Source organism: Nycticebus coucang, chromosome 24 (assembly GCF_027406575.1).
Source record: "Nycticebus coucang isolate mNycCou1 chromosome 24, mNycCou1.pri, whole genome shotgun sequence".
Lineage (NCBI taxonomy): Eukaryota > Metazoa > Chordata > Mammalia > Primates > Lorisidae > Nycticebus > Nycticebus coucang.
In genome coordinates, this window is record NC_069803.1 from 11,867,194 (window position 1) to 11,890,008 (window position 22,815).

Below are 22,815 nucleotides of genomic sequence, written 5' to 3' on the forward strand. Positions count from 1 at the left end.
CTCCAGTTTCTTTCTTTTTTTTTTGAGACAGAGTCTCATTATGTCACCCTCATTAGAGTGCTATGGCCTCATAGCTCACAGCAACTTCAAACTCTTTGGGCTTAAGCAATTCTCTTCCCTCAGCCTCCTGAACAGCTGAGACTACAGGTGCCCCCCACAGCGCTCAGCCATTTTCTGGCTTCAGCTGTCATTGTTGTTTAGCAGGCTCAGGCTGGACTCAAATCTGCCAGCCTTGACGTATGTGGCTGGTGCCTACTCATTGAGTTATGGTCACCGAGCCTCCAGTCTCTCCAGTTTGAGCAGACAGTGCTTGTTTGTTTCCATCTCAACATTACTTTTTTGGGGGCCTTTTTTTTTTTTTTTTTTGAGACAGAGTTTCACTTTGTCACCCTTGGTAGAATGCTGTAGCTCACAGCAACCTCAAACTGAGTAGCTGGGACTACAGGTGCCCCTCACAATGCCTGGCTGTTTGTAGAGACGGGATCTCGCTCTTGCTCATGTTGATCTTAAACCTGTGAGCTCAAGCAGTCCACCCACCACCTCGGCCTCCCAGAGTGTTAGGTTATCAGAATTTCTTCCTCAGTATGTCCTTGGTAAGGGATTCGAAGAATGAAGTCACTGACTACAGATCAGTGGTAAGACAGGATTTTTTTTTTTTTTTTGAGACAGAGCCTCAAGCTGTCACCCTGGGTAGAGTGCTGTGACATCGCAGCTCACAGCAACCTCCAATTCCTGGGCTCAAGCGATTCTCCTGCCTGGGCCTCCCAAGTAGCTAAGACTACAGGTGCCCACCACAATGCCCAGCTATTTTTTTTTTTTTTTTGGTTGAAGCAGTCATTGTTGTTTGGCTGGCCCAGGCTGGATTCGGACCCCCCAGCTCAGCCTTAGCCGCTTAAGCCACAGTTGCCAAGCCAAGACAGGATTTTTATTAGACAAAAGGGAATACAGGAATAAAAAGCACCAGAGCTTCTGGCAAAGTGAAGACCTAAGTTGGAAGTCTCTCATATGGGCCCTTTGGTAGGGTTCCATATTACGTTTTGCCAGGACTTGGTAGGTAGAAAAACTGAGTTATGGTCACCGAGTCTCTAGTCTCTCCAGTTTGATCTTTTCAGTTAATGAGCACATTAATAAATGAATGCAGTCCCTCCTCCACAAAGGCAAGGTTATCAGGTCCTTGCAGTTTTCCTCTCAGGTAAGGGACTAGGGTGTGTGCTCCCCACTCAAGGTGGAACCACCCCAAAAAAACCGTTCCGGCCAGGCGGCTTCTGTGGCTCAGTGAGTAGGGTGCCGGCCCCATATGCCGAGGGTGGCGGGTTCAAGCCCAGGCCCGGCCAAACTGCAACCAAAAAATAGCCGGGCGTTGTGGCGGGCGCCTGTAGTCTCAGCTGCTTGGGAGGCTGAGGCAAGAGAATCGCGTAAGCCCAAGAGTTAGAGGTTGCTGTGAGCCGTGTGACGCCACGGCACTCTACCCGAGGGCGGTACAGTGAGACTCTGTCTCTACAAAAAAAAAAAAAAAAAAAAAACCGTTCCAGTGCTTTGTTCCTGACCTTGCTAGAGCCCAGAGGGTGTGGCCTGGAAAGAGCAGCCTTTGTGTGCCCAGAGATGGGGGTCCGATTTCTAAGCTCACTTGGGCCTATAGAATGGGAGGGTCCCTATCCAGCCCTAAGTGGGGGAATCTTGTATCCCTAGGATTACGGGCAGGCACCCCACTAGGCCTTCAACCCTATCCTTATGCTTCACCTGAGGATCACAGATAGCATTCCTCTGATTCACCCCGGTATTTCAATGTTTCTCAAACTAAACGAGCTTAAGAATCACCTCAAGGTGGGAGAGACTGTTGTTTATTTTTTATTTTATTATTATTTTTTTTTGTAGAGACAGAGTTTCACTTTATTGCCCTCGGTAGAGTGCCGTGGCGTCACACAGCTCACAGCAACCTCCAACTCCTGGGCTTAGGCGATTCTCTTGCCTCAGCCTCCCGAGTAGCTGGGACTACAGGCGCCTGCCACAACGCCCGGCTATTTTTTTTTTGTTGCAGTTTGGCCGGGGCTGGGTTTGAACCCCCCACCCTCGGTATATGGGGCCGGCGCCCTGCTCACTGAGCCACAGGCGCCGCCCGAGGCTGTTGTTTAAAATGTAGGTTCCTGGGAGGCCCATAGGCCCCCTCCCATAGGCAGGGGGTGGCAGATTCGAGCCCAGCCCTGGCCAAAAACTGCAAAAACTGCAAAATAGGCATGGCGGCTTCTGCGTGCCTTTAGTCCCAGTTATTTGCCTATAGTCCCAGCTACTCAGGAGGCTTAGGTGGGAGGATCGCTTGAACCCACGAGTTCTAGGCTGCAGTGAACTATGATCGCGCCACTGCACTCCAGTCTGGGCGACAAATCAAGACCCTACTTCAAGAAGGGGTGAAGAAAAAGTAAGGAAGGAAAATAAAGAAAAAAGTGATTCTTGGGGATTTTGCCTTCTTAGATTCTGATTCTACAACTCAGGATTAAGGCCAGGAATCAGCACGCCAGGTAGTCTCTGGAACAAACTTTGAGAAACATCAACAACCAAACACGATAAATTTCAAGAAGCCGGCACCTTATCGCTTCTCTGCCTTTTGGCTAAGATCAAGTGTAGTATCTGTTCTTATCAGTTTAATATCTGATACGTCCTCTATCCGAGGACAATATATTAAATGGATTTTTGGAGCAGGGAGTTGGAATAGGAGCTTGCTCCGTCCACTCCACGCATCGACCTGGTATTGCAGTACTTCCAGGAACGGTGCACCCCCCTCGGGGGGCTAACAAAAAAAAAAAAAAAAAAAGAAGCCGGCACCACTGGTAATTCCCCAAAGCCTCCGCTCCGGTAGAGCTGGTAAAGCAAGGGAAGGCGTCCTTGAACCTCAGGACTCCAGAAACTTACATCTGGCAAGTGCCGCCCGGGGCGGGGACTCAGACTGCGAGGTGAAGACCAAGGCCCTGGGGCTGAAGCTGCCAGCCGGCTCAATGGGGGCGGGGCCCAGGGAGGCGGCGCGTCCTCGGGTCCAGTCGCCCTCCCCGCCCCCCTGCTTCCCCCCACCCCTCCGCCGCCGCGGCGAGGTGCTTAGTCACGGTGAGGCTGCGCTGGCCCCCTCCCGCGTCCCCCCACTCCCGGGCCCGCCCCCAGGCCGCCCGCCCCCCGCGGCGCGCCACTTCCGCGTGCATGGCCCTGCTGCCCCGGGTGCTGAGCTCGAGCTGGCTGCGGGCGGCGCGCTCCACCCCCGGCCTCCCGCTACCTGTGCCCGCCGGCGTCCCGCGCGCCCTCTTCTGCGCCATGGCTGGCCGGCCGGAGTCGCAGCAGCCCGCCGTCGGCTACGACTACCTGGTGATCGGGGGCGGCTCGGGCGGGCTGGCCAGTGCGCGCAGGGCGGCCGAGCTCGGCGCCAGGGCCGCCGTGGTGGAGAGCCACAAGCTCGGTGGCACTTGCGTGAGTACCCGGCCCCTGGCCACTTGTCCCGCGCCCCGCTGTACCGCTTTGTCCCGGCCTCTCAGGGGCAGCCTGTGGTCTTCCTTTTGTGCTCGCGTGCCCCGGCGCTGAGCTTCCCCACCTCCAAGCCAAGTGGAGATGGGAGAAGAGTTGAGGTGCTTCTCTGGTACCCTCAGAGCCGAGCCCGCGACTGTTCCCGCACAGACGCTACATTAGCCAGAGCTGTGGCTTTGTTAAAAATCAAACATGGATTTCTTGCATCGTTGCTCCGCCCTGCAGGTGGGAGAGGATTGTATTCCCTTGCTTGATCTCGTGCAGCACAAAACCGCATCTAGGAAAATTGCTAGTGGTCTCTGTAGGGGCGAGGCGGGTGGTACATATCCCTGAGGAATGAGGATGCTTGACCTCCCATTTCCAGGGCAGAGCCATTTATGTAGCAGTAGTTCTCAACGTGGGGCGCACATTCGAATCACTTGGAGACAGCCTGCTGTCTTCGTTTCGCTGCCAGAGCTGATGTAAATTGGTTGGAGTTGTAGCCTGGGCTTTGGGATTTTGAGAAACCTGGCAGGTGATCTGAATTGCAACCAAGGTGTTGAACACAGGCTGCCCTGGTGTAGGGCTTAGGATAAGATTTCTCAGACCATTTGCTTTTGTTTGTTTTGTCTTGGTTTGGGATGGACTTCAAACTACCAAAAAGCTATTAATAATTTCTCTTTCTTTCTCTTCCCTTCCCTTTTCTTTCTTTCTTTTTCTTTTCTTTTCTTTTTTTTTGAGTCAGGGTCTCCCTATGCTGCCCAGGCTGATCTGGAACTCCTGTCCCCAAAGGATCTTACCACCTAAGGGTTGAACCACTGTGCCTCTCCCATTTTAAACTTTTTTTTTTTTAAGAGGTGAGGTATCCCTCCGTCTTCCAGGCTGGAGTACAGGAGTATCATCATAGCTCATCGCTGTCCCAAACTCCCTGGGCTCCAGCAATTCTGCGTCACCCTCTGGAGTAACTGGGACTAAAGGTGTGAACTACTATGCTTGGCCCATAGTTTTTAAAAATAAGTTTTGTTCCCACCTTATTGGTGTGGCCTTTTCTATCACAAGACTTGGGTGTTGACTATTAAAGTGCTGTATCCAAGAGGAACCTGGGCTTGAGGGTGGGTTCACTAAATTTCTTTGGTGACTGATGTTTAAATTATTTTAAATGAGGAACTCCTGAGGGCAGGGATGGAGTCCTATGTTTATGTACCTCTTACCTTAAAATCCCTTGCTCCAAAAGCATTTGTGAAATGAATTAAACAAAAAATGAGGGTGGTGCCTGTGGCTCAAAGGAGTAGGGCGCCGGCTTCATATGCAGGAGGTAGTGGGTTCAAGCCCAGCCCCAGAAAACTACAAAAAAAAAAAAAAAATGGACAGTTATAAAATGGCTGACTCCATTGTTCTTATTTTCTTTCTTTTCTTTTTTTTTTTTTTTGTAGAGACAGAGTCTTACTTTATGGCCCTCAGTAGAGTTGCCATGGCATCACACAGCTCACAGCAACCTCCAACTCCTGGGCTTAAGCAATTCTCTTGCCTCAGCCTCCCGAGTAGCTGGGACTACAGGCGCCCGCCACAGCGCCCAGTTATTTATTTATTTATTTTTTTGGTTGCAGTTCAGCCGGGGCCGGGTTTGAACCCGCCACCCTCGGTATATGGGGCCAGCGCCTTACCGACTGAGCCACAGGCGCCGCCCCCCATTGTTCTTATTTTCAAAATGAACATGGAGATGAGAAGAAAGGAAGAAACCTTGTTTATTATTATTATTTTTTTTTTGGAGACAGAGCCTCAAGCTGTCGCCCTGGGTGGAGTGCTATGACATCACAGCTTACAGCAACCTCCAACTCCTGGGCTTAAGCGATTCTCTTGCCTCAGCCTTCCAAGTAGCTGGGACTATAGGCGCCTGCCACAATGCCTGGCTATTTTTTGGTTACAGTTGTCATTGTTGTTTGGCAGGCCTGGGCTGGATTTGAACCCGCCAGCTCAGGTGTATGTGTCTGGCGCCTTAGCCACTTGAGCTACAGGCGCCGAGCCTATTATTATTTTTGAGACAGAGTCTCAAGCTGTCGCCCTGGGTAGAGTGCTGTGGTGTCGTAGCTCACAGCAACCTCCAACTCTTGGGCTCAAGTGATCTTCTTGCCTCAGTTGTTTTTTTGTTGTTGTTTTTTTTAATTTTCAGTAGAGATAGGGGGTCTTGCTCTGGCTCAGGCTGGTCTTGAACCTGTGAATTCAAGCAATCCACCCACCCACGTCGGCCTCCCAGAGTGCTAGAATTACAGGCATGAGGCACCGTGCCCTGCCAACCTTGCTAATTATTAACTTGTACTTTGACACCTTATTCTAGACCTGAAGTCTGTCTCTACAGGGTGCCACTAAGGACAGATGGTTAGAGTACTTGAACACTTCTTCTTATCTCTTTGCTTTTTCCGGCCTTTTTAACCTGTTTATGATGGAATTTGCTTGTGGCATCTGCTGTGGTTGCCTGGTTCCGCTGGTATTAATCTGGAAGAGGCTTACCCATTTTTGGATTTCTGTTATAAATGTGAATATACCGAGAGATAAACTACTTCTGAGTGTTGAACAAAGAGCAGCTCAGGATGGTCAGCTATTTACTGATGCTTTTTAGAGTGCCTGGCCTATCTCATCTTTTTAGTGACCTCCGAGTGGTGGTTTTTCTAAATTTTTGGTGAAAACCAGGAAAAGAATTTTAGGACATACCACATAAACCAAGCAAGTGACAACTTCTTCTTTTTCTTTTATTTTGAGACAGAGTCTCAGTTTGTCCAGAGTGCCTTGGCGTCATAGCTCACAGCAACCTCAAACTCTTGGGCTCAAGCAATCCTCTTGCCTCAGCCTCCCAAGTAGCTGCAGGCCCAAGCCACAACACTCAGCTAAGTTTTAGAGATAGGGTCTCAATCTTGTTGGGGCTGGTCTTGAACTCCTGAGCTCAGGAAATCCACTTGCCTCCGCCTCCTAGAGTGCTCAGATTACAGCCTTGAGCCACCTCTCCTGGCCTTTCTCAACTAGTTCCTTACTCCACAAAATACATTAATTCTAAAGCCTGGTAAATTTTTGAAGTTGGTGGATGAAACCACACAGAATGTTCGAATAATAGTTTTCTTCCAGCAGTGGTTATTTACAGCTAGTGGGATTGTTGTGTCTCTTGCTATTTGTGTTCTTTCATTTAGGTATTCAGCTATTCAACAAAGTTTAGGAGGTCATTGTTTTGTATCAGCCCTCTGCACCAGGTCCCAGCAGCCTAGAGTATGATTTTTGTTTTCTTGAGACAGAGTCTCTCTATGTCGCCCTTGGTAGAGTGCCGTGGCATCACAGCTCACAGCAATCTCCAACTCTTGGCCTTAGGTGATTCTCTTGCCTCAGCCTCCCAAGTAGCTGGGACTACATGTGCCTGCCACAATAGCTGGCTATTTTTTTGTTGCAGTTGTTATTGTTTTAGCAGACCCGGGCTGGGTTTGAACCTACTGCCCTGAGTGCATGTGGCTGGCACCGTAACCACTGTGTTACAGGTGCCGAGACTTTTTGTTTTTTTGGGCAGAGTCTCACTATGTCGCCCTCGATAGAGTGCTATGGGGTCAGAGCTCACAGCTACCTCAAACTCTTGGGCTTAAGCGATTCTTTTGCCTAAGGCTCCCAAGTAGCCGGTCTATAGGCACCCACTACAACGCCTGGCTAGTTTTTGGTTGTAGTTGTCATTGTTGTTTGGCAGGCCCGGGCTGGGTTTGAACCCACCAGCTCCGGTGTATGTGGCTGGCGCTCTAGCCACTGAACTATAAGCACTGAGCCTATGGTATGATTTTTAAAAACTTGATTGTGGGGGCAGCGCCTATGGCTCAAAGGAGTAGGGCGCCGGCCCCATATGCTGGAGGTGGCATGGCGGGTTCAAACCCAACCCTGGCCAAAAACCGCAAAAAAAAAAAAAAAAAGGGTGGCACCTTTGGCTCAGAGGGATAGAGCACTGGCCCCATATGCTGGAGGTGGCGGGTTCAAACACAGCCCTGGCCAAAAACTGGGAAACAAAAAAAAAAAGTAAAAACTTGATTATGATTCTGGTACAGGAGCCAGGCACATGCCTGGTCTTCGTGGAGGTAGGGGCTGTGGGAAGACTTTCATGCAATGGAACCCTGAATAATTGTAGGACACAGATGACAATGAGTTTGGTCCTAGAGATCTTTAGATTTTCTACCTGCATAATTTTGTGCTTCTGACGTAACCAGCCTGATCCTTGAATTCAGTTTTCTGAGGGTGTCTGTACGCTGTGACTACTTATCTTGGTTTTTCTGACACTTCCTCAGTCTTCCTCTGGAAGGATTTCCCTCCCCTTCCCTAGGAGACATGTATTTTCAGATGAGGGACTTGTGTTGGTGCATGGACTGAATGACTGTGTCTCCCCACAGCCCCCAAATTCGTATCTTGAAGCCTTGACTCCCAGTCTGATAGTTTCGGAGGGGCACTTTGAGGAGATAGATTTAGATGAGGCCATCAGAGTGGGGTGCCTTTCTCAGAAGAGGAAAAAATTCCAGAATTCTCTTTGTGTCATGTGAAGACACAGCGAGAAGGAAGGGAAAGTCTGTAACAGTGCTGTCACTAGGAAGCACACCTGCCAGCACTTTGATCTTGGACTTCCAGCTTCTAGAACTCTGAGAAGTAAATGTCTGCAGTTTACGCTACTCAATGGTGGTATTTTTGTGAGAGCAGCTTGAAGTTCATTTTTCTTTGATAGAACCTGTTACCTGGAGACATTTGAAGGAAAAGGGTTAGAAGCTCAGGTATGAGATGACCTTGCCCCATATTGTGTTCAAAGCTCAAGAAGTGACAGAGGCCAGAACTACCACTAAAGTCTAGTGGATGAACCATAGAAAGCAGTGTGTGTGTGTAGCTCTAATGCTGTGATTCCACACTTAAATTTATCTTTATTTTTTTGGATCAAAAAATTATAGTTTATTGGATTAGACTTTAAAAATTCAAAACTGAAAGAAATCATCTCTTATTCTCTGGAATTCCATAAAGGTAAGTAATGCCTTGCTGTCTCCTACAATTCAGTTGTTTCTGGAGGCAGAGAAAATATGAGATGATCTTTGAACTCAGTTTTTTAAAAAAATTTTTAACTTTTTTTTTTTTTGAGACAGAGCCGCAGGCTGTCCCCCTGGGTAGAGTGCTGTAGCATCACAGCTCACAGCAACCTCCAACTCCTGGGCTCAAGCGATTCTCCTGCCTCCACCTCCCAAGTAGCTGAGACTACAGGTGCTTGCCATAATGCCTGGCTATTTTTTGGTTGCAGCTGTCATCATTGTTTTGTGGCGCCCGGGCTGAATTCGAACCCACCAGCTCAGGTGTATGTGGCTGGCGCTTTAGCCGCTTGAGCCACAGGTGTCAAGCCAAGTTTTTAATTTTTTGAGAGATAGAATTTCATTGTGTTGCGCAGGCTGGCCTCAACCTCCCAGCCTCCCACCTCCTTGTGGTCTATCTCTAGCAGGTCTTTAAGTGATCCTCCAGCCTCAGCCTCCTGAGTGTCTGGGACAACAGATGTGCACTACTATCCCTGGCTTGAGTCCAGTTGTTAAACTCTCCAAAAAGCTAAATATATTGCTTCTGGCTGACTCCAGTGGCTCACACCTGTAATCCCAGCATTCTACGAGGCTGAGGCAGGTGAATTGCCTAAGCTCAGGAGCTTGAGACCAGCCTGAGCAAGAGTGAGATCCCCATCTCTACTAAAAATAGAAAAATTAGCCACGTGTGGTGGTTCATGTCTATAGTTCCAGCTACTCAGGAGGCTGAGGCAGGAGGATCGCTTGAGCCCAGAAGTTTGAGGTTGCTGTGAGCTATGATGCTATAGCACTTTACCTAAGGCAACAGAGTGAATGCTGCTCAGCAGTTAAGGCACCAGCCACATACACTAGAGCTGGTGGGTTCGAATCTAGCCAGGTCCTGCCAAATAACAATGATAACTAAACCAAAAAATAGCTGGGCATTGTGACGGGCGCCTGTAGTCCCAGCTACTTGGGAGGCTGAGGCAAGAAAATCACTTAAGCCCAAGTTTGGAGGTTGCTGTGAGCTGTGACACCACGGCATTCTACCCAGGCCAACAGCTTGAGACTGTCTCAAAAAAAAAAAAAAAAAAAAAAAAAGGCTCGGCGCCTGTGGCTCAATCGGCTAAGGCACCAGCCACATACACCTGAGCTGGTGGGTTCAAATCCAGCCCAGGCCCACCAAACAACAATGATAGCTGCAACCAAAAAATAGCCGGGTGTTGTGGTGGGCTCCTGTAGTCCTAGCACTTGGGAGGAAGCAGGAGACTCACTTGAGCCCAGGATTTGGAGGTTGCTGTGAGCTGTGATGCTACAGCACTCTACCTAGGGTGACAGCTTGAGGCTCTGTCTCAAAAAAACAAACAAACAAAAAAGTATATATATAGAGAGAGTGCGTGCTCTTCTCTCATCATCACATGTAGACTGAGGAGAATTACAAAGATTGTCCAAAGGCAAGATGAGTTAGAACCTTCTGGGAGCTTAGTCTGCCCTTCAGTTCTCTCCCCATGTGGCTGGTGGTGGGAGAGTCAGCTTGGGAAAACCTTTCTTACTCGCTGCTCCCTTTGCTCCAGGGCCTGTGGGAGCTCACAGGTTCTTGCTGAGTGTACTGATTCTGTGATAAGAAGTACCAGGTTCCTGTGGTTTTGGCTTGTAGTTCTCACCAGGAGAGTTGGGTAGTAAGGTTTGATCATGTGACTTCTAGATCACTAAGTCTCTGTGAACCCTCCCTTCTGCAAGGCACCAACTACAGGAGAGGCTGGGGTTTTGAAAGAGCCCCGAGGAACAGGCTGCTCAGTAGATCATTGCTCATTTAGGCTGAAAACAGTCACACAGAAACATGTAAATCATAAGCTAACTCAGAAGTGATACTGTGTACTTGGTATTATGATGCCTGTCTCTCGATAAGGCTAAACATGCATTTTTAAATATAGTTTACTAAAAGGAGGTCGGTTCCCTCAATATTGACAGATACCTCTCAAACACAAAAGAAGACTCTGTAATTTGTTTCCTTCTCAAAATAGGGCCCACCTATATTCATAAAGTGCCAAATAAAGGTGTGCTCATGAAGTGTGGGGTTAGTTGAAGAAGGCAAATACTGCTATTGAAATTTGACTTTTAATTACCTTGTTGATTTTTAATTTTTTGCACCTGTCTTAGTATAACATTGCTTTGCCATCTGCCTCAAAACTTGCTAAGTCTACAGGGCTAGAAAAAGAAAGACTACCTCTGAATCCCTCATGGTTTCTGTTTTTCTACAAAACATAGTTCTTTGGGGTTTTTTGTTTGTTTTTGTTTTTGTTTTTTGAGACAGAGTCTCACTGTCACCCTCAGTAGAGTCCTGTGGCCTCACAGCAACTTCCAGCTCTTGGGCTTAGGCGATTCTCTTGCCTTAGCCTCCCAAGTGGCTAGGACTACAGGCGCCCGCCACAACGCCCGGTTATTTGTTATTCTTGTTATTTGTTATTCTTGTTATTTGTTATTCTTGTAGTTTGGCCCGGGCATCGGTATATAGGGCCGGCGCCCTATCCACTGATTTTTTTTTTTTGTGTGTGTGTGTGTGTGTGTGTGTGTGTGTGTGTGTGTGTGTGTGTGTGTGTGTGTGTGTGTGTGTGTGTGTGTGTGTGTGTGTGTGTGTGTGTGTGTGTGTGTGTGTGTGTGTGTGTGTGTGTGTGTGTGTGTGTGTGTGTGTGTGTGTGTGTGTGTGTGTGTGTGTGTGTAGAGACAGAGTCTCACTTTATGGCCCTCGGTAGAGTGCCGTGGCCTCACACAGCTCACAGCAACCTCCAACTCCTGGGCTTAAGCAATTCTCTTGCCTCAGCCTCCCAAGTAGCTGGGACTACAGACGCCCGCCACAACGCCCGGCTATTTTTTGGTTGCAGTTCGGCAGGGGCTGGGTTTGAACCCGCCACCCTCGGTATATGGGGCTGGTGCCTTATCGGCTGAGCCACAGGCGCCGCCTGATTTGTTTTTTTTAAGTTACACAATTAAGTCTCAGAACTTCATTGTATTGGCAAAGACATTATCACCAGTGCCTTCCAGTCAATGTTTACAAGTTTAAAAGGACATCTGAAATACACATTCAGCCATAGGTCAGGAGAGCTAAGGGTTTAATTTATCTTTCGAAAATGAGAGCTCTATCTAGTTTTCCTTTTGTAAGCAAAAGGGTAGGGTATTATTTGGTATTAACTAAATGGCTTATTTATTAAGTCAAGTTCAAAGTTTTTACCCTCAAAGGCTTGTAAATTAGAGTCTAATTTAACTTTTTTTCTTTTGTTTTCAGACAGTGTCTCAAGCTGTCGCCCTGGGTAGACAGCTCACAGCCCAGCTATTTATCCGTTGCAGTTGTCATTGTTGCTTTAGCTGGCCTGGGTCGGATTGGAACCCACCAGCCTCAGTGTATGCAGCTGGCGCCTTAACCACTGAGCTACGGACACTGCCTTCTTTTATTTATTTGTTTATTATTTTATTTATGTATTTATTTATTTATTTTTGAGACAGCGCCTCAACTGTCCCCCTGGGTAGAGTGCTGTGGCATCACAGCTCATAGCAACCTCCAACTCCTGGGCTCAAGCAGTTCTCCTGCCTCCACCTCCCAAGTAGCTGGGACTACAGGTGCCAGCCACAATGCCTGGCTATTTTTTGGTTGCAGCTGTCATTGTTGTTTGGCGGGCCTGGGATGGATTCGAACCCGCCAGCTCAGGTGTGTGTGGCTGGCGCCTTAGCTGCTTCAGACATAGGCGCAGAGCCCCACTTTGTTTTTTGTTTTTTTTTGGTAGAGACAGAGTCTCACTGTACCGTTCTCGGGTAGAGTCCCATGACGTCACACAGCTCACAGCAACCTGTAACTCCTTGGCTTAGGCGATTCTCTTGCCTCAGCCTCCCAAGCAGCCGGGACTACAGGCGCCCGCCACAACACCCGGCTATTTTTTTGTTGCAGTTTGGCTGGGGCTGGGCTTGAACCCGCCACCCTCGGCATATGGGGCCGGTGCCCTACTCACTGAGCCACAGGCGCCACCCCTCTTTTTTTTTCAATTGAGACAGGCTCGTTTTGTCACCCTCAGTAGAGTGCTATGGCGTCATAGCTCACAGCAGCCTCAAACTCTTGGGCTTAAGTGATTCTCTTAACTCAGCCTCCCGAGCAGCTAGTATTGCAGGTGCCCTTCAGAACACCAGGCTTTTTGTTGTTGTTGTTGCAATTGTCATTGTTGTTTTAGCTGGCCCAGTTAGATTTGAACCTGTCAGCCTCAGTGTATGTGGCTGGCGCTCAACCCAGAGCTACAGGCGCTGCCCTGGCTAGTTTTTTCATGATGAAATCTTACAACGATTTGTATTTCGCTTTGTGTATTGTCTGCCAGAAGGCTAAGAGTCAAATTTGTGCTCTATAGCAGCTAGTCTGTAAAACTCAATAGCATGGGGCGGCGCCTGTGGCTCAGTTGGTAGGGCGCTGGCCCCATATACTGAGGGTGGCGGGTTCAAACCCAGCCCCGGCTGAACTGCAACCAAAAAATAGCCGGGCGTTGTGGCGGGCGCCTGTAGTCCCAGCTACTCGGGAGGCTGAGGCAAGAGAATTGCTTAAGCCCAGGAGTTGGAGGTTGCTGTGAGCTGGGTGAGGCCACGGCGCTCTACCGAGGGCCATAAAGTGAGACTCTGTCTCTAAAAAAAAAAAAAAAAAACTCAATAGCATGGATGAATCTCATTGCTTGGTTCGTTGTCCTCTGATCCCAAAGAATAATGTAGCTCACTAGAGGCTATATTAAGTGGGCCATCGAGGGTGTTTTTTTTTTTTTTTTGAGACAGAGCCTCAAGCTGTCACCCTGGGTAGAGTGCTGTGGCATCACAGCTCACAGCAAACTCCAATTCCTGGGCTCAAGCGAGTCTCCTGCCTCCGCCTCCCAAGTAGCTGGGACTACAGGCGCCCGCCACGACGCCTGGCTATTTTTTTGGTTGCAGCCGTTATTGTTGTTTGGCAGGCCTGGGCTGGATTTAAACCCGCCAGCTCAGGTGTATGTGGCTGGTGCCTCAGCCGCTTGAGCCACAGGCGCTGAGCCGCCATCGAGGGTGTTTTACCACCTACCCCACAGTCAATTTCCCAGAAATCTCCTAAGGCAGCTGCTCAGATGGTCTAATTGTCCTTTCTGTCTCTGTGTGCTTTTCCTCAGAAAATGCTAATGAGTAACACTCTTTACTTCATCACATAAGGAAAATAATGTTCTTATATAAATTCTATAATAGAGGCTCGGCACCAGTGGCTCAAGCAGCTAAGGAGCCAGCCACATACATCTGAGCTGGTGGGTTTGAATCCAGCCCAGGCCTGCCAAACAACAATGATGGTGGCAACCAAAAAAAAATAGCCGGGCGTCGTGGCGGGTGCCTGTAGTCCCAGCTACTTGGGAGGCTGAGGCAGGACAATCACTTGAGGCCAGGATTTGGAGGTTGCTGTGAGCTGTGATGCCAGGGCACTCTTATCTAGGGCAACAGCTTGAGGCTCTGTCTCAAAAAAAATTCTATAGTAGACAAAAAGAAGTAATTATAGGATTTAATTCATTGCGACTCAGAACTTGGGACAGTTTCCTGGCTTAATGTATTACTTCTTCCAGGTTCGTTTGATGGCTGGAGTTCAATATTCTTAAAGTGTGTCTTTTTTCTTTTTTAGGTAAATGTTGGATGTGTACCCAAAAAGGTAGGATTTTTTTAAAATTTCTTTTTCCTTTCATAATCATTTTTCTATTTGGTAAATCATGATCAGAATAAAAATGTTTTCCAGGGCGGCGCCTGTGGCTCAAAGGAGTAGGGCACCGGCCCCATATGCCGGAGGTGGCTGGTTCAAATCCAGCCCTGGCCGTAAACTGCAAAAAAAAAAAAACGTTTTCCAAATATATCAGTTACAATCCTTTCTGCAAAAACTAATTGAGGACCCACTAAACGTGGCTTAAGCAATAGATGGTTTTTATTTGTTAGGTTTTTTATTTTGGGTTTGTTTTTTTTGTTGTTGTTGTTGTTGTTTTTGAGACAGAGTCTTGCTCTGTCACCCGGGCTAGAGTGCTGTGGCATCATTCTAGCTCACAGCAGCCTCAAACTAGTGTGTTTAAGTGATCCTCCAGAGTAGCTGGGACTACAGGCACCTGCCACAATACCTGGCTTATGTTTGTATTTTTTTGTGGCTTTTTTTTTTTTTTTTTTTTTGGCCGGGGCTGGGTTTGAATCCGCCACCTCCGGCATATGGGTCTGGTGCCCTACTCACTGAGCCACAGGCGCCGCCCTTATGTTTGTATTTTTTAATATCACTTATCAAGAAGCCTGGAGATAGGGCAGCACCTGTGGCTCAAAGGAGTAGGGTTCAGGCCCCATATGCTGGAGGTGGCATGTTCAAACCCAGCCTCGGCCAAAAACTGCCAAAAAACCCCCCAAAAATCCTGGACATGGGGAGTTGCTGAGATTGGCTTAGCACTTGAGGATATCTAGAAAGATCCTGGCTTCTGCTGCCTTTCCTGCCATCCTGGGTGTGTATAATCAGTATCCTGTGGCCTCAGTTGGTTCCAGGAGCACCAGATAGGATATCCTCACCCTGCAATGTCTGCAGATTGCTTTATGTGGACAGTGAGTGGCATTTTTTTTTTTTTTTTTTTGTAGAGACAGAGTCTCACTTTATGGCCCTCGGTAGAGTGCCGTGGCCTCACACGGCTCACAGCAACCTCCAACTCCTGGGCTTAAGCGATTCTCTTGCCTCAGCCTCCCGAGCAGCTGGGACTACAGGCGAGTGAGTGGCATTTTTAGGTAGGAAGAAATGGAGGAGGGGGAGATAACCATGGAAGTGTTAGCTCCTGGACACTAACTGATAGTATCGCACATGCAGAAGAAAGTCATTCTGATCCTTCACCATGTGGCATATTCTCAGAGTGACAGTGTTCCTGGGTGGGCCCAGTGGGAGGTAGCCAGGAATGGAACACAGTGGTCTCAAACTTCTGATGGCCTAACAGGCACAACGACCAGCTGAAAATATTTGTAATATTTGTAGTCAGGACAGGAAAGAAAATCTTTTGTTATTATGTATGTAAATATCCTAATCTCATCAGTGGTGCATCTAATTCCAGAAAGGTTTTCTGACCTCTGTTCCCTAGGATAGGTACATTTTTTTTCTTCTTTCTGTTTTAGGAAGATTTCTTTTTTCCTTTGGGGCATTTTCTCTCAATTTTTTTTCTTTCCTTTTAGTTCTGCTTTTTGGAATCTATTCTACTTGGAGTCATGCAAATGAACTGTAAGGTGGTTTTATGTAGTTTAAGCCAATTATGATAGTAAATTCAGTGTTGATTGGTATTGCCTTCTTATTTAAAAACAATACCACAGAGCTAATACTACATAGAAACCTGAATCTGAAATATTTTGTCTCATATAGTGTTTTATTTACTTCTTCTGATCACATGTGGTAGGCAGTGATCTTATATTTTTTTAGGACTCTACTGATTTCAAAGTGCTTTACATTCTTGAGGATCAGTTGTTAATTGCCTCTTATTTTCTTGAACAGACTGAAGCCCAGATTATCTCCCCCTGGCAGTGAGGTAGCAGTAGAGAAGGAACCAGAAGGATGGGCCTGCTTGGTGCATACCGCCCTGATTAGGTCTGCCTGAATCCCCAGAGCAGTTCATGTAGAAGCACCTCCCCCAAAGGTGTTTAAAGCCATAGCATTGCACACAGTGCAGATTAGAAGTAAATAAATGCATTACCTCATGAGAATGAGGTAATGTGAAGAGGTGAAGTGATGTTCATTAACATGATTTATTTGTGCTTACAAATCTTTCATATGCATTGTGTAAGATAAAGAATAAACAGATGAAATGGTTAATTCCATGCTACATGAATTTCACCATGATTCTAAAAACTAGCAGAGTTACCAAATATATCCATCTTTAGGCATAAGGAGAGAGGGGTACAAAGAAGGCTAAGGCTTGTCAAAAATGGAGTGTAGGCTGGCTCAGCCTGTAATCCCAGTGCCCTGGGAGGCTGAAGTGGCTGGATTGCTTGAGTTTAAGAGTTTGAAACTAGCATGAGCAAGAGTGAGACCCCATTTCTTAAAAAAAAAAAAAAAAAAAAGCTATGGCGGTGCCTATGGCTCAAAGGGGTAGGGTGCCAGCTCCCTATGCCGGAGGTGGTGGGTTCAAACCCACCGCTGGCCAAAAACTGCAAAAAAAAAAAAAAAATAGCTGGGTGTTGTGGCAGGCACCTGTAGTCCCAGCTACCTACAAAGCTGAGGCAATAGAGGATCTCTTGAACCCAGGAGTTTGAGGTTGCTGTGAGCTATGATGCTATGGCACTTTACTGAGGGTGACTTCCTGGGAGAATGGGGACTGAAGACCCCATTCTTGGCAAGGGAAAGCTCCCCCAGAAAAAGAAGAAAATTAAAAAGTAGGTTGAGTGAGTCGGAACAAAGTCAGCTAGTTTACATTTAAGCTAACTATTGCTAGCAAGCTTCCTTCCTTTTCTGAAATTCTAGCCTGTTGGGGATACAGCTTATAAACACCTCCCCCCCCCCCATCTGTGAGCACTCTGAGGAAAAATGGTCATAGAAGAGGCTATGGCAAAGACTTAGAAAGATACATTAACTGGGTGGTCTCCTGCCTAGTAAAGAGGCAAAGCGGATACCCATTGTGGAGATTTGCGTTTGCCTGGGGCAGAGATCAAGGGAATAGCTGGAGCCCTGAGATATGGGCAAAAGAGCTTATATTCCTTATGGTGGTGATGGGAGGAAAATTCCTCCCTCCCACCAGTTCCTCAGAGGAGTTTAATGCCATCCTAGAAATCTGTGTGTGTGATCTCCAGCGGGAGCCTCTCCCAATATAAGGCTCAGATTTCTCAAGGCTAGTCAAACCCTTAAATAATAACAATAGGAGCTGATACACTCACTTAGAAACTGCTGGTATCTTTGTTCCCTCCCTCATCTTACCCTCTGGGCAAATAGACTTTGATAAAAGCAGAGTGAAACAAAGGGGCAGTGGCTCCCTGAGCTCCCACTGTTAATTCTACTCTATGTCTCATGTCTGTTCCTTTGCCTTGTTTCTAACTTTATTGCAGTTTGGCTGGGGCCGGGTTTGAACCTACCACCCACTGAGCCACAGGCACTGCCCTAAATGAGACTGTCTTAAAAAAAAAAAGGACTCTAAGCTTGTCTGATAAGGGAAAATGGTAGTTTGTCATCTAGAGTTCTGGGTGACAATTTGTCTGTTTTCATGACAGATATAAGACCTTTACAGATTGTGAGCTGTGTTGGAGCTCAGAAAACAGTACCCCAAAATGAAGGCCTCAGAAACAAAGGTTTTTCTCTGAAGTCTCTTGTTCGCCAGCCCCTCAGTCCCATTCTTCCTTGAGATTAACCACAGAAACTAGGATTGCTCTTACCTCAGGGCAGGTTGTAAAAGCCAGAACCTTTTTCCCTACTGCCAGCCATAAAACCCCAAATTATTCCTTATAAAAACTAGCCGTAAAAAGTTATCTGACCTACCTTGTTTCACTGTGGGTCGTGAGACTTCCAGAGAGGGCCCTGCCCAACACCCAAAGAAGGAGGCTGCTCAGAGAGGTCAAAAAGGATCATTTGTGATTTCTGGAAATGGATCGTGGTGATGGTTGCACAACAATGCAAATCTGTCTAGATTCTAGATAGACAGGCCTAGCTGGACTTCCCCACTCAGTCTGTTAGCATTAGAGCATACCCTTTTTGTCCAGTCATATTTCTTTTTTTTTTTAATTTATTTAATTTTTTTTTTTGAGACAGAGTCTTGCCATGGTGTCACAGCTCACAGCAACCTCCAAATCCTTGGACTTAGGTGATTCTCTTGCCTCAGCCTCCCGAGTAGCTGGGACTACAGGCGCCCGCCAAGACGCCCGGCTATTTTTTTGTTGCAGTTTGGCTGGGGCTGGGTTGAACCTACCACCCTTGGTATATGGGGCCAGCATCTTACCCACTGAACCACAGGCACCACCCTTTGTCCTGTCATATTTCTACAAGGCTGTCCATGCGTTATTGAACCGGAACATAAAATGAACAATTTCCGGCTTGGTGCTATAGCTCAGTGGCTAGGGCACCAGCCACATACACTGGGGCTGATGGGTTTGAACCCAGCTGGGGCCTGCTAAACAACAATGACAACTACAACTACAAAATTGTGGCGGGTGCCTATATTCCCAGCTACTTGGGAGGCTGAGGCAAGACAATTGCCTAAGCCCAAGAGCTGGAGGTTGCTTTGAGCTGTGACGCGACAGCACTCTACCAAGGGCGACACAGTGAGACTCTGTCTCTAAAACAACAACAAAAAATAGCCGGGTGTTGACTTCCGCCCCGCCAACTGATACAGCGCCTGCGCCCTGCGTTTCTTCCTTTCTGGGCTTGGGCCTGGTTCGTGGAGACATGGCTAAACGCACCAAGAAGGTTGGGATTGTACGGAACCCACTATGGTGCCTCCCTCCGGAAAATGGTGAAGAAGAGAGAAATCAGCCAGCACGCCAAGTGCTGCTCCTTCTGTGGCAAAACCAAGATGAAGAGACGAGCTGTGGGGATCTGGCACTGTGGTTCCTGCATGAAAACAGTAGCTGGTGGTGCCTGGACCTACAACACCACTTCTGCTGTTACAGTAAAGTCTGTGATTAGAAGACTGAAGGAACTGAAAGACCAATAGAAGCTCTAACCTTTTCAGACAACACAAGCTACTAATAAATGGGTTAATTTATGTAAAAAAAAAAAAAAAAAATAGCCAGGTGTTGTGGCGGGCACCTGTAATCCCGGCTACTTAGGAGGCTGAGGCAAGAGAATTGCTTAAGCCCAAGAGTTTGAGGTTGCTGTGAACTGTGATGCCATCGCACTCTACTGAGGACAACAGAATAAGTCTCTGTCTCAAAAAAAAAAGACACTTTCCCCTGTATCCTTGTATCTTTATTCTGAACTGTACTCCTTTTTTTTAGAGACTGAGAGTTTCAATTTATTGCCCTCGGTAGAGTGTGGCTTCTGAGCTCAAGCAGTCTACCTGCCTTAGCCTCCCAGAGTGCTAGGATTATAGGTTTGAGCCACTGTACGTGGCCTGGTTTTTAATTTAAGATTAGTACTTTTATCTGCCATTACTGAGTTACCACTCATCTGCTATTCCTGTCTTCCCTTGGGTCCTTTTTTTACAGGTAATGTGGAACACAGCAGTCCACTCTGAATTCATGCACGATCATGTTGATTACGGCTTTCAAAGTTGTGAGAGTAAATTCAATTGGCGGTAAGTGTTAATGCTGAGAGGATTCAATTTATTTAAATATTTTCTTTCGGGCGGCGCCTGTGGCTCAGTGAGTAGGGCGCCGGCCCCATATGCCGAGGGTGGTGGGTTCAAACCCAGCCCCGGCCAAACTGCAACAAAAAATAGCCGGGCGTTGTGGCGGGCGCCTGTAGTCCCAGCTGCTCGGGAGGCTGAGGCAAGAGAATCGCGTAAGCTCAAGAGTTAGAGGTTGCTGTGAGCCGTGTGACGCCACGGCACTCTACCCGAGGGCGGTACAGTGAGACTCTGTCTCTACAAAAAAAAAAAAAAATATTTTCTTTCATAACTAAGGCATAATCTTTTATGGTGGTATTATTGTGGGTAAAATATATGTCACATAAAATTTACTATTAACTTTTTTTTTTTTTATAGAGACAGAGCCTCACTTTGTCACCTTTGGTAGAGTGCCATGACGTCACAGCTCACAGCAACCTCCAGCGCTTGGGCTTAGGTGATTCTCTTGCCTCAGCCTCCCAAGTAGCTGGGACTACAGGCGCCCACCACAACGCCTGGCTATTTTTTTGTTGCAGTTTGGCCAGGGCTGGGTTTGAACCCTCGGTATATGGGGCCGGTGTCCTACTCACTGAGCCACAGGCGCCGCCCTATTTTAACCATTTTTAAGTGTATGATTGAGTGGCGCTAAGTACATTTGCACTGTTGTTCAACCATTACCACATCCATTTCCAGAAATCCGAAATGGAAACTCATGCCCTCCACCCCCCAGCCCCTAGGTAGCTATATTCTATCTTCTGTCTCTATGAATTATGTCTCCAGTTCTGAGTACTTCATGTAAGTGGAATTATACGATATATGTATAAACCTTTATGGTTTATTTCACTTAACATAATGTTTTCAAGGTTTTATACATTTTGTAGCATGTATAACTTCATTCCTTTTTAAGGAAATGAAAAATTCCATCACATGGATATACCACTTTTTTTTTTTCTTTTTTGAGACGCTCAAGCTGTCACCCTGGGTAGAGTGCTATGGCATCACAGCTCACAGCAACCTCCAACTCCTGGGCTCAAGCGATTTTCTTGCCTCCGCCTCCCAGGTAGTTGGGACTATAGGCGCCCGCCACTATGCCCGGCTATTTTTTTGGTCGCAGCCGTCGTTTGGCAGGGCCGGGCTGAATTCGAATCCGCCAGCTCAGGTGTATGTGGCTGGCACCTTAGCTGCTTAAGCCACAGGCGCCGAGACTAGCAAATTCATTTATTCAACACATATTTATTGAGTGGCCACCACATCCTAGACATTGTGCTGAAGCCTCTCTCCTTGTCTTCTCTGCAGAAAGAGGAAGCCAACCGAGCATTCCCCGCTGAGTAGAATCAGGGTTCTCAACACGTAGAGAAGCAGATGGGCTTGGGGAAGGGATGACTATTTTCAGAGACTTTCATTTCATTCACTGTAGTGAATGAATTGTTGACAGTCTGTGATTCTCTGCTCAAGGGTGTTCAGGGACAGATGTCCCTGGTAGTAACTGAAAGAGGAAAATCCTGTTTATGAGAACTGACTCAGGTTTCGTTGCAGTGTTATTAAGGAAAAGCGAGATGCCTATGTGAGCCGCCTGAACACCATATATCAAAACAATTTAACCAAGGTGGGTAATGCTGGGTTTCAACTTTGAAAAGAGATGTTCTCGGCTGGAGTATACAACCACGTCTGGTTAGACTTGTAGCCTTTGAATATATAGTTCCTGTTCTTTCCATTGTCTTGTTTGTGATTAACATTTATAAAGTTGACCTGTCAGAGGAGAAACCTCTGACCCGTTATCCAGTCTTTTTTCTGTGGAGAATGAGTGTGATGTTGCCAAGATGGTAGACAAGACCTCCCCTGAGGCTGCATCTATGGATCTGGTGTGCTACATAGATTCTGAAATCCCACACATGAGAGAGTGTTTATGCTTCAGAATGTCAGGTTTTTTTTGGAGACAGGGTCTTACTATGTTGCCCTCGGTAGAGTGCTGTAGCATCACAGCTCACAGCAACCTCCAACTCTTGGGCTTAAGCGATTCTTCTGCCTCAGCCTCCCAAGTAGTTGGGCACTATAGGCACCCACCACAACGCCTGGCTATTTTTGGTTGCAGTTGTCATTGTTTAGCAGGCCCGTGCCAGGCTTGAGCCCGCCACCTTCAGTGTATGTTGCTGGCGCCCTTACTCACTGAGCTACGGGCACCAAGCCAGAATGTCAGTTTTTTAATTCAGATCAGAAACACTATCTGGCTGAAAACCTGCTAGTGTTCATTTGGACAGAACAGCCTCATCCTTGGTGGCTGGATCTACTCCGGAGACCAAATTGTGATTCAGAAGGTTGTTTTTGTGAGTGAAGTCTGGGGAAAACCTGGCACGACTCAGCACCCATAGCCCGTATACAAGGGCTGGCAGGTTCAAACCTGGCCTGGGTCAGCTAACAATGACAACTGCAATAAAAAATAGCCAGCATTGTGGCGGGTGGATGTAGTCCCAGTTACTTGGGAGGCCGAGGCAAGAGAATCGCTTAAGCCCAAAAGCTTGAGGTTTCCGTGAGCTGTGACGCGACAGCACTCTACTGAGGGTGACATAGTAAGACTGTGTCTCAAAAAAACTGGGCAGAAGTGTATTTGCCTCCAACAAATCCTGAGGCATTTTGAACCTTAGTGGGTAGATATCAGACCTCTTCTACCTGTGAACATGCAGGTGACATTGATAAATTGTGTGTCATTTCATTTCTTTTTTCTTTTTCTTTTTTTTTTTTTTTTTTTGTAGAGACAAAGTTTCACTTTATTGCCCTCGGTAGAGTGCCGTGGCGTCACACAGCTCACAGTAACCTCCAACTCCTGGGCTTAGGCGATTCTCCTGCCTCAGCCTCCCGAGTAGCTGGGACTACAGGTGCCTGCCACAACGCCCGGCTATTTTTTTGTTGCATTTTGGCCCGGGTCGGGTTTGAACCCACCACCCTTGGTATATGGGGCCAGTGCCCTGCTCACTGAGCCACAGGCACCGCCCCTCATTTCTTCTTTCTTGACGGTATAT

General features: G+C 47.3%; 1 protein-coding gene, 1 non-coding gene and 1 pseudogene across 4 annotated transcripts in view; all 3 read left to right on the forward strand.

Moving 5' to 3' along the window:
- The first annotated feature begins 2,586 nt into the window (after window positions 1-2,586).
- On the forward strand, window positions 2,587-2,777 carry LOC128576614 (U2 spliceosomal RNA). Its single transcript, XR_008377450.1, has one exon. It is a non-coding gene; the product is annotated as a U2 spliceosomal RNA (small nuclear RNA).
- Window positions 2,778-3,102: 325 nt separating this feature from the next.
- The window catches only part of GSR (glutathione-disulfide reductase), a 54,880-nt gene continuing 35,167 nt past the window's right edge, over window positions 3,103-22,815 (forward strand). The window contains exons 1-4 of one of the 2 annotated variants that reach the window (XM_053578758.1): window positions 3,103-3,450; window positions 14,176-14,202; window positions 19,680-19,768; window positions 21,335-21,404. In XM_053578758.1, the coding sequence (XP_053434733.1) occupies window positions 3,187-3,450; window positions 14,176-14,202; window positions 19,680-19,768; window positions 21,335-21,404 (450 nt within the window). In that variant the 5' untranslated portion in view covers window positions 3,103-3,186. The remainder of the gene's footprint in view (window positions 3,451-14,175; window positions 14,203-19,679; window positions 19,769-21,334; window positions 21,405-22,815) is intronic. The other variant, XM_053578759.1, reaches the window with a different exon arrangement.
- On the forward strand, window positions 15,856-19,260 carry LOC128576541 (60S ribosomal protein L37a-like; annotated as a pseudogene). The gene has a single exon (XR_008377418.1). The product of XR_008377418.1 is annotated as a 60S ribosomal protein L37a-like (transcript).